The sequence below is a fragment of the Camellia sinensis genome, chromosome 4, assembly GCF_055761805.1.
Source record: "Camellia sinensis isolate YWXY chromosome 4, ASM5576180v1, whole genome shotgun sequence".
NCBI lineage: Eukaryota > Viridiplantae > Streptophyta > Magnoliopsida > Ericales > Theaceae > Camellia > Camellia sinensis.
Window position 1 is genome coordinate 7,093,135 of NC_138964.1, and position 11,490 is coordinate 7,104,624.

The 11,490-nt window shown below is 32.5% G+C and overlaps 1 protein-coding gene across 2 annotated transcripts; it reads left to right on the top strand.

Annotated features, from left to right (window-relative positions):
- Window positions 1–2,514: 2,514 nt before the first annotated feature.
- LOC114261913 (pectinesterase/pectinesterase inhibitor PPE8B) lies at window positions 2,515–7,913 on the top strand. Of its 2 annotated transcripts, none has more exons than XM_028202240.2 (3): window positions 2,515–3,358; window positions 4,549–5,136; window positions 7,140–7,913. In XM_028202240.2, the coding sequence occupies exons 1-3, from the start codon at window positions 3,049–3,051 to the stop codon at window positions 7,835–7,837; spliced, it is 1,596 nt and encodes a 531-aa protein (XP_028058041.2). In that variant the 5' UTR covers window positions 2,515–3,048; the 3' UTR covers window positions 7,838–7,913. The 2 variants fall into 2 exon arrangements, with proteins under 2 accessions (XP_028058041.2, XP_028058040.2); XM_028202239.2 differs by having other exon boundaries at window positions 2,549–3,367.
- The last annotated feature ends 3,577 nt before the right edge of the window (window positions 7,914–11,490 follow it).

The following is an 11,490-nucleotide window of genomic DNA, read 5'->3' on the forward strand; positions in this document are numbered from 1 at the left end:
TTTTTGAGATTTGATTTTGGGATGCAATCCATAATTTAAAAGATGATGGATGTTAGAGACTTATAATTTATAATTTGTAATTCACTTACAATAACATGACAATTGCGTTGCATATTGCATAATTATATTTATGATAAATAAAAAAAATTAATATTTAACTTGTCATATTATTTAAATAAAATTTAAAAAAGAAAACTTTAAAAAAAAGTCTTAATTTTTTTTTTCTTTAAAAAAGAAAAAAGTAAAAAGTAAAAAGAAAAAAGAAAAAAGAAAAAAGAAAAAAGGAAAGCTTAAAAAGCAAGTAGGGAGAGAGAGCACTTAAAGCAAAAGAAAACAAAGGAGATATTCCTGTTCCAATATTTTTCAAGGCTGGCTCTCGATAGGAAGATGCCCCGCGTGTGGGATCACAATTCTCTCTGCACTTTGCTCAGAGCATATTAGAGGATAAAAATATAAATTTTATTCAAAAAAAAATAAATATAGAATATCTTATTATTCACTTAACTTCAACCACAATTCACCATTTTCATTGCCTTTGAAAATATTTTTATTAAAAAGTAAATACTTTTTGTCCATTGATAAATATTTAATTTCCAAATTTTTGTTAAATATATTTTTGGGTTGTTTAGGAGAAGTTATTCGTTGGTTTTGGTGCACAACCATGTGATACTCAAGGTCTGCTCTTATTGGTAGAGGGGATGGGACTACGATTTTACATTGAGTGATTGAAAAATATGAGGACACATGAGAATTTGTGATTAGCCTAAGATATGATCATGTGATGTCTTAGGATCAATCAATAATTTTTCGATATTTGGGATTTACTAATTTTCTACTCTTTTTGATTTTTTACAAAAAGATTTATAAAAATATTAGAGAAATGATATAACCCAAATAAAATAACCTCTTAATATTATACTATACTCATTTAAATGTATGATTTCACTTTTTTAATGATATCAATTTTATAAAAATTAAATTTACATATTAAAAGTTATTTATAATACAATCAAAAATATAAGATGAATGGTTATAAAGAGATTCTCCTCTATTTCTCATACTTCCTCAATATTTGGAGGATCAACCCATCCTCTTCTCAAATGGAGATGATTTTAGAGGATGAGATATAGAAGGTAGATTGAAGATGCTCTCGTATAGACGACGAGAAGTATTGGGTAAATTATATTTTGATCTTTTTATATTTTGATTTTGAAGTCCGTTAAAAATCATTGCAATTTATTTTATTTAAAAAAATTGATTTATTTTTTTTTAAATAAGGTGGGGAGGTGGGCAATAAAGTCAGGGTTTTTTTTTTGATGAATCTTTAAAATTTATTTATTTTTTAATAATTTCTAATGGACTTATAAAAAGTTTGTGCATATAAAAAGAGATGGTAATTGGTTATTTAGTTGTTTTCATTAACGACATCCGGGCATGTGTCACATTTTAATAATTGAAAGGATTCATCGTACGCTTTTATCTGTTACGAAGGTAAAGTGATACCTCATAATTTAGGGATTAAAATAATATAGGGGTGTGAGACGTTTTGGTAATTAAATGTGTTATGTTAACACCGAAGTTTAACGGGATCAATAATTTAGGAGATCAGTTTATACGATTTTTTTCTTTTTTAATTCAAGAGGTCAAAGTGATACTTGGCAATAGTTTATGAGAATTTTGTGTAAATAATCCTATATTTAATTTGAATTGACAAATAATTTAAGATAAATTATACTTTATGCTTTTATGTTTTATATTTTTTTTATTTTGGCTCTTAAAGGTTTTTTTTTATTTTTTTATTTTGACCCTTCATGATTCAAGTTTTCTTAAATTTACTTCTAAAATTAATTTTCGTCTAAAATTAGACAAAAAATACTACATTAATAACCACGTGACTTAAAATATATTATTATATTTAATGTACGCCTCCAAGCTAAACTTAATAATTTTTAAATATAATAATTTTTTTTTTACCACATATTTTCATCAAACACAAAAATAATAAATACTTTTTGGAGATGACACGCCATCCTAGTGTGACTAGCTTCTCCTTCTATAAAAAATTTGTAAATTTGTAAATCTTTTGTTCCAGTACCCTCATGTGGCATGGGGCTACCAAACTAAAATAGTCACACAAAGATAAAATATGTTAAAAAATTAATAAGATAAAACTTCATATTTAAATTATAATTATTTTATTTTTTCTCTTATAAAAGTAAAAAAAAAAAATTAAAAAATTTAATCAAAATGAGACTTTTTAGTCCTATGCTAAAATAATCAAAAAATCAAAAAACTAATGCACTTCCCAAACGAAGCCGGTGTATTATTCAAATAATTCACCTTTTTAAATATGAAAATATCATTATTGTATGAAATGAATAAAAAATTTATAAATAAATGTATATTATTTTCTATGTATATTATTTAATTTTTTCTTATAAATGATCCATATGTAAAAAAAAAAAAAAAAAAAAAAAAAAATGATTAAAGGGTAGGAGGGAGGTCATACAACCTGAAAAGAGGGTAAAATTTATCTGTATGATTTTTCACTGAAAAAGAGGGTAAAATTTAGAGAGATACATCACCTTCCTAGCTTTCACCTTTAATGCTCTTCACCTGTCCGCGACCTCCCACCCCTTCCTTCCTCTCCCTCCCTAATCCCCACTAATGCTGACACCTTCCCGATGTCTATTTATTACGTTCCTCTCTGTGTCTCTCTCTCTCTCTCATATTTAGTGTTCATACATAAATTACACATCTAGTCTAGTATTAAAAGCAAAGCTTCTCTCTCTCACACACACGCACACCAACGATCCAATCTAGTTACCAACCATACTAAAACCTTACACGGTCCCTTTGCTACGTCCCATTTCCCCTTCGAAACATATCATGTCATATCATATCATATAGTTGAGTTTGAGTTTCCGTTCCCTTCCCTTCCCTTGCATTGCTGTGTTGTGTTGTGTTTTGTTTTGCAGCGCTACTTACTTAGTACTATTAGTAACTAAGCATACATCCATCCATCCGTCAACTAAAAAGGCAAACTAAATGGGTCCTTCACGTCCCTCCATCTTCTTGTTGCTGTTTTTGTCAATGGTAGTGCGTATGTCAGCCTCACTTGGTAGTTCTAGTTCTGATTTGGTTGAATCAGAATTCTTGAAGGTTCCAATTTCAGAGTTTGCAAATTCAGTGAGGTCCACCATCGACATGGTACAGCAGGTGGCCTCCCTCGTCTCCAGATCCGCCGGTGTATTCGGTGGTTTTCGCCTTTCTAATGCCATTGCCGACTGCCTTGATCTCCTCGATCTCTCCGCTGACGAATTGACCCGTACTCTCTCTGCTTCTCAGTCTCCCAATGGTACGTATGGTATTACTCCCTCCCTCTTCCTCATCCCTATTAACTACTCCTTTCTTTCTTTTATAATTAAGGCAACCATAGAGAAATTAACAGATTCTACTCCCGGTATTGCAATATAATCCTCTGCAATTGAGTGATACAATCCTTCAATACAACTATTATTTATTTATTTATTCATTTGCTCGCTAGCTTCTAACCTCCTCTGTTCTCAGTGTCGGGTCTAGGATTTGATTTGAACTTTGGGGAGGGTAAAAACACATGTAATTTTTTTATCTAAAAAAATTATTATAAAATTTTAAATTTTAATTTATATCAACGCACACAAAAAATTAAATATTATTATTAATCGGACAATCCTTGTCAACATAATTGAGAACAAAAATATAATTAGATGTAAGGGAAGTGTGATTTATAAAAGACGGAAAAAAAACATAAACGACATATGAACCAAAAAAAATAAAAAAGAATAGTAAAAAAAAAAAAACAAATAAAACAATATAAATAACTCTAAATAATATATAAATATAACAAATAAAATAAATTAATATTTAATAAAACTCAATTTAAAAATTATTTTTTAAATTTTGGAACGTAAATAATTTGGAGAGTACAAAATATTTCAATTTAAAATTATGTTACTAATTATTAGTATAATATATATAATTTTTAAAAATTTTGCACCCAGGCACACCTCCTATATCCATTCTTGTCTGCTCCACCAAGGATCTTCTAGAGTGAAATTTTCTTAAAGTTTCCTAGAGTGCTATATTGTGTGATTCAGATTTACTGGTAAATCACATCAGAAAAATTGATGTGACTTGCCAATAAATCTCAACCACATAATGTAGCACTCTAAGAAATTTTAGAAAAAAATCACTCGAGGATCCTTGCTCTGTCTGCTCGGCTCTGCATGTGCTCGGTCTTTTACATTTTGTTCTCTAATTGGTTGCCCTGTTTTCTATCCTTTATTCTAGACCACACGGCCTTGTTAAGGTGTTAATACTGGTATTGATGGTATTAAAAGAAAAAAAACGTGCAAATTTGCAACATTTGTCCTTCCTTTATCCAATCTATGAGAGTCAACTGCCCAGTCACTTTCTTGATCCTCCGATTCGAAAATAGATGGATATAGTGAGTTAGATGAGCAGAGCAGAGCAGAGCAGAGCAAATTTGATTGTTAAAATTTGCAGGTAAACATAACAGCACAGGAAATCTAAGTGCGGATCTGAGGACATGGTTGAGCGGCGCACTAGGCAATCAAGACACGTGCATAGAAGGATTTGATGGTACCAATTCCATTGTCAAGAATTTGGTGGCTGGTAGCCTCAACCAACTCACGTCTTTAATCCAAGACATTCTCCTCCAGGTTCGCCCACTTCCCGATTTCAAAGCCAACAACCACAATGGTGGTGGTGGTGGTGGTGGTGGTAGGAAGCTTAAGAACGACGACGACCCTTTTCCGTACTGGATCAAATCAAAGGATCGGAAACTCTTGCAATCAAGTACGAATGGGAATGGGGTGCTGGTGGCGGATGTGGTGGTGGCAGCAGATGGCAGTGGTAACTTCAGCAAGGTGATGGATGCAATATCCGCGGCACCAGAGTACAGCAGTCGCCGCTACGTCGTATATGTTAAGAAGGGGGTGTACAATGAGTATGTGGAGATCAGCAAGAAAAAATGGAACCTCATGATGATCGGAGATGGGATAGACGTCACCGTTATATCTGGCAACCGTAGTTTCATCGACGGTTGGACCACCTACCGTTCTGCAACATTCGGTAAGATACAATCCACCTTTACATATATAGTCGATGAGTTTCAGCATTCCCATAAAAACATTCACGCTACCGGTTCTTTTTCGACTATCCTAAGAAGAAGAAAAAGAAAAAGTGTACCATCAAAACATATGCAAGCTATCATTGGACAACCAAAAAACGTACATGATTTCCGCCATTTTTTTTTTTCCTTTCCCTCTAGTCTAGTCTAGTCTAGTCCATAACATTGCTCGTTCTTTTTTGTTTAGTTAATTGGACTTGAAATCATTTTTAAGACATCATTCAATAGTACTTTTTTTTATTCTAGCCAGCAACTTCTAATAATTATTTTTAAATTTTTGAAAAAGAGAGAAATGGAGAAAGATGGAGATTATATATATATATATATATATATATTTAGCTAACAAGAATGGAGCTAGTTAAAATAAGAATTGGTATATGTAATCAATATTTATTACCATCTTGTATTACAGCCTACACAAATATTTTTAATTAGTTCTTTGTTCCAAATAATTAAAATAATATTTTGTCATGTACCTAGTATTATAAAAAAAAAAAAGAAAAAAAAGAAAACAAATAATACATAACAATCACCTAGGTAAAACAGCTAAAAGAGTTCATTTAACTACCTTGGGCGAGATGTGTAGTATTATACAAACAAATGGAAAGATTGACAAACTTGAGTTCCAATCTATTTATCTTATTGAGTCCTATTTAAATATTAAGATTTTGGCTATACAAGTTTGAGATTTGTATGTAATCTTTTTTTTCCCAAGAAAGCATAATTATACGTAGAGGTGTGCATAATACCGCCGAAACCGCCGAAACCGCCAAAACCGCACCGAACCGCACCGCCAAGGCAAATTCGTTATTATTTGTCAATCGAACCGCCGGTTTTTGGTAAGAAAAAAGGCAAATTCTAGTGACACTTTTATCAATCCGCCGGTTTCTATTTTTCTTCCAAACCGCACCGACCCGCACCGCTATTAAATCATGTTTTATAGGATTCTAAAAATTCTTTTTTATTTAAGTTTGCTTATTGTTCTATACCTTAGAATATAGTATTACATTACTGCTCGAGGAAAATTTTATGTATTGTATTTGATCATTGTAGCTTCCACAGATGCTTGTAATGAACTGATGGCATAGTCGTTGATATTATCATGTTGTTGCTACACTTGCTGCATCAGAAGAAAGTTTCGCAAGATGCTTAACATCACGATATCTCTCGTCTTTTTTTTACTCTTTGATTTAAGTTTTGTAATTTGAATTATATTTTTTATAAACCGCCAATCCGCCCGAACCGCCAAGGCAAATCCGCCATTATTTGCCAACTGAACCGCCGATTTTTGATAAGAAAAATGACAAATTCTAGTGACACTTTTATCAATCCGCCACCCGCCATACGGTTTCTATTTTTCTCTCAAACCGCACCGACCCGCACCGCGCACACCCCTAATTATACGTAATTAGCCATATAGAGTTTTGTGCTCCTATAAATCATGACAAGGTAATGGGTTCCTGTTATTTTACTAGTTTTTGGGCCCCCAATCTGGTATTCTGGCCTAACAAACGAACGTTTGAAAATCCATGTTCAATTCAATGCAACGGTGCAATATTAACGTGTTCGGTTTCCATATATTTGGTCACCTTAAATGTCGATACTGACATCTGACTTGACTTTATGACGAGGGAGTAAACATGTCAATGGATTGCATTTAATTTGAATTCGTCCATAAAAATCCAATCTGATCCAATTCGATTTTTATATGTATATATAATAAGACAATTATATTTTAAAAATAATGGTAAAAAATAACCACTTTGAAGATACAATTGCAATTGGAGCTTTCCATATATTATATGCTAATGCTATGTAGAATGGAATACCCGCATCGCATCCAACTCTTGGGACAATTGGTAATTCAAGCTCTAATAATATAATACTAATCGGATCAGATGTGCTGCCATAAACTAATTTATTTTTATTTTGTTGGGGCGATCAGCTGTTAAAGGCCAAGGCTTCATAGCACGTGACATGACATTCGAGAACACGGCAGGACCACAGAAGCACCAAGCAGTGGCATTCCGATCAGACTCTGACTTGTCGGTTTTGTTTAGATGTGCTATAAGGGGATTCCAAGACACACTCTACGCACACTCCTTGCGCCAATTCTACAGAGAATGCCAGATCACCGGCACTGTGGATTTCATATTTGGCGATGGCACTGTCGTGTTCCAGAACTGCCAAATCCTAGCCAGGTTAGGCCTGCCTGATCAAAAGAACACCATAACCGCCCAGGGCCGTCAAGACCTAAGTCAGTCCACGGGCTTCTCTATCCAATTCTCCAACATATCTGCGGAGCCAGATTTGTTAACTTCATTGAACTCCACGTACACATACCTTGGACGACCGTGGAAGCTCTACTCGCGAACAGTCATCATGCAATCGTACATGAGCAACGCCATAAGGCAGGAAGGGTGGCTAGAGTGGAATGGGAATTTCGCGCTGGATACCCTCTTCTATGGTGAGTTTATGAACAATGGACCAGGGGCGGGACTGGGTAGCCGGGTCAAGTGGCCAGGTTTCCGACCCATGAATGACTCAGCTCAGGCCTACAACTTCACTGTGGGTCAATTCATTCTAGGAAATGATTGGTTGCCATCAACCGGTGTCAAGTATACTGCGGGATTGGGGGTTTAAATTCTTGTGCGTTCCTTCCTAGTAGAGCTGTTAAAATATTATAAGCATACCATAATTGCATTACTAATTGTTATAATTCTTGTGTGGTAAATTTTTATTGAGCACGATGGAGAATTGATTTGTGGTGACCATATTACGGGGTTGGTTTGGGGTGTACTAAAAAAGTGCACTTTTTGTCTTTTTACGAAAAGATGTGCAGAAAAGTAGAGAGGTGATGTGATGAAAAAAAGATAAAAAAATGGATTATATAGTAGATGACACACAAGGCTTACATAACGTGTTGTATGGTACTACTAGTTATTTTGTTCATTTTGGATAAAGATTGTGGTGTGCCCTTTGAAATTTGTAATTCCACAAAGTAAAAGAATTGGCTATTTTTTAACACTTGCACTCATAGCCGACACATCTAATGTCCGGCTGCTAAAGCCTAAACTGTTAGTGATAATGTTAGGAATAAATTTTGATGTATGTTACAAAACTTGTTAGGGAGAGAGAAAGAGAGGAATTTATTTTATTTATTATTTATATATTTTTAATACACACTTTAATACATTCATTGCATCACTATTTACTTTTTGAATAATAAATTCTTAATACATATTTTTTAATTTTTTATTATATAACACATTTAAACACGCACAAAATTAACATCCCCATTGGATTACAGCCCCCATGATGAAGGTTTGATGAGAATTTTTTTTTTTTTTTTTTGTAGGTAGAACTTGTCAGGTTGGCTGTGTGTCGGTTTACTATGGTGAACAGTTAAATGCTTATATAGCTCATAAAACAAAGGTTGCGATGGATAAATTGTAAAATATCATTGGATAAATATACGATCACTTAGTGCGAAGAATATTAGGTCAATTTAATAATTTATTTTTAAAATAGATGACTTATTCTCAATAGCACATTTGTCATCTAACTTTTCGAAGATAAAATGAAAAAAATTACGGTAATTGAATTAACTGAATTTTTTATATACACAATAGATTCTATAAAATGAATTCGCAATGAGACCCGTAATAAATTGCATGAGGGTGAACATGATCCTCAAATTTAAATTTAAATTTGGAAATAAGCCCCACTTATCATTACTATCTATACATAATTGATATGTGAATGTAAACTTTAAAGAAATAAGATGTAATATTTCTAAGTTATTGTAATTTACTCAAGTTAGGAAATGTCAGCATAATTTATGCTCTATTTCTTTTAGTGAAAGGTGACTGTTGGTTTTGATAACAATAGGGGTTGGTTTAGTGGTAAGATTTTTAAATTTCTCACTCAAAGTTTAGGTTTGAGTCTCCATAACTCTTTATTAGGGTTAAACATACTTCTTAGCACTCAGAACATGCAGGGAGCCTCAGTTTCGGCTCCGACATAGGTGCGATGGGATTCTTTGCAGATGTGCTGTGGATTTAAAGGGGCAATACTCCTTGATGGGTGTATGGTTTACCCGATCTACATATCCATTTTATGAATAAATAAAAAAATTTAAAAAAAAAAAGAAAAGAAAAAAAGAAAGGGACCGATGGTTCTGATTGCAAGTTGCACTGAAAGGCCAAAGGAATTGTAACAATCCAGAAAATTAAGTTATTCCTTAAATTTTATATTAGTATTATCTAATTATAAATGAGAAGAATATAATTCTATATACAATTAATTGGAATCAAGGTGCAATTGGTATGTAATTTTATAATTAAGAAAAGTTAGGATCATAGTACAAATATTATATGTTGAGGTCATTGTTTAAGTTAATAGTGTAATTAATTTAATTTATGGGTCAAAATATAATAAGATATTTAATTTACTTGGGGTTAATCAAGTCTAGAAGTACGATATATATTGAGTTGCTATGTGGCAAACGCTGCGTGACAAATGATCAATGGTGTAAGCTTTGCTTGCCATTCCTATAAATAGGAGATTGGTGAGAATGAATAAACACAAGCCAACAATAATAAACAACGAAAGTGAGAGAAGGAGGGGTAACAAGGAGGAAGGACTCAGAATGGCAAAAAAAATATAAGTGATATTAAGATAAGTTATAGTATATTTTGAGTCACAATAATATATTTTACTTATGTTTTGAATTATCATAATTTATTTTTGCGCAAATTGTGTTTTATAAATTATATTCACTGTGTTTGGTTTGAGTTTTCTGGATTAAGTTTTTTGAAAACTGAGTTTTTGGATTTTCGTGTTTTTTTGTTTTTAGTGAATATTTTTAAAATTTTAAACATTTTTTTTACTTTTTTAGATGCACCTTACTTAGATGTGTCTAAAAAGTAAAAAAATTATGAAAAAATATTTTAAATAAAAATATAAAAAATGTACTAAATTCTTGTATTTTTTTGTATTTTTGGTATTTAGTGAATTTTTAAAAGATTTTTTTTACAATTTTTTTTACTTTTTAGGTGTATTTATGTTAAGTGTGTCTAAAAAGTAAAAAAAAAATTGCATAAAATATTAAAAAAATTCAGTAAAAACAAAAAAACACGAAAAATAAGAGTGTAGAATTTTCTGAAAACTGTTTTTAAAAAATGGGAACCAAGCAAAGTGATTGATATTTCAATTACGTTGATTATTTTTTGAATTCTATTTGCTTAACATGAAGCCCATGGATATGTATGTTTAAATCTTAATAATTATTTGACAATGATTTCATAAGTAATTATTTTCTGTAAGTACCATCACAGGAGTCTCATGTCTTGGGTGACTTAAATAACCATTGGCCTCTGTTTGACTGTTTTGTGGTCCTCTGTTTGTCATGGATCCATTGACCTCTATTCTGTTTGTCACTCTAGTGACCTCTGTTTTGTGTAGAGTAAAGTGTTGTGCGGAGCTAAGTGCTACACTATATGGAAGCCACCTCTAGAATCCGTACGAGCCACCTCTTGAATCTGTACCTCTGTATTGTCAAGAATCTATTGACCTCTATTCTGTTCTGCACCGTGGTTATAGTTATATATATGACTTCTAAAACAAATTTCTGTTATAATATGAGCAACTTATTTACTCTAATAGAAAAGTATTCTATTTTATCTATTTTAAGTCTAAAGTTTGTCCATGGTAATTATGCTCTTAGTATAATATTCTCACGCTGTCATGTGTTTATAGTTGTTTACCAATTTTAAGGAAATAATGCAATTCAAAAATAGTTTTTGAAAAGTCTTAGACGCGGGGCTGTGGAATAAACACACATAGCACTTGTATAATATTTATAATTCTATTCTTCACATGTAAATATTGGCATTTTTGGTCAATGAATTTTTGTTATAAAAGTAGAAGCTCCGATGATTATTTTGGTACCGTCACTTAAATATTATTTTCACTCATGTTTATTAATTTATTCAAGAATTGGCCGTAAGTAACTTCAGTTACTGGGCATCACGATACTTTACCCTTGAGTACGGGGAGCCGGTCGTGACAAGAATGAGTGTTATAGTCAAAAGAATGTGAACAAAAGTAAAACTCAAGCCTTGTGTGGGGAGAGTGATTAAAAAAGTATTATAAATTGTCACTAGGAATGTAAAAATGGTCTGTGGGCTGCTCAAAACCCGCCTGCGATTTAGGTGGGCCTAACTTGGCTAAGCCTCACTAGGCTGGGGCTTCAGCCCGGCCTAGGACCCTAGGTCTGGGCCCTCAGTTTAAAA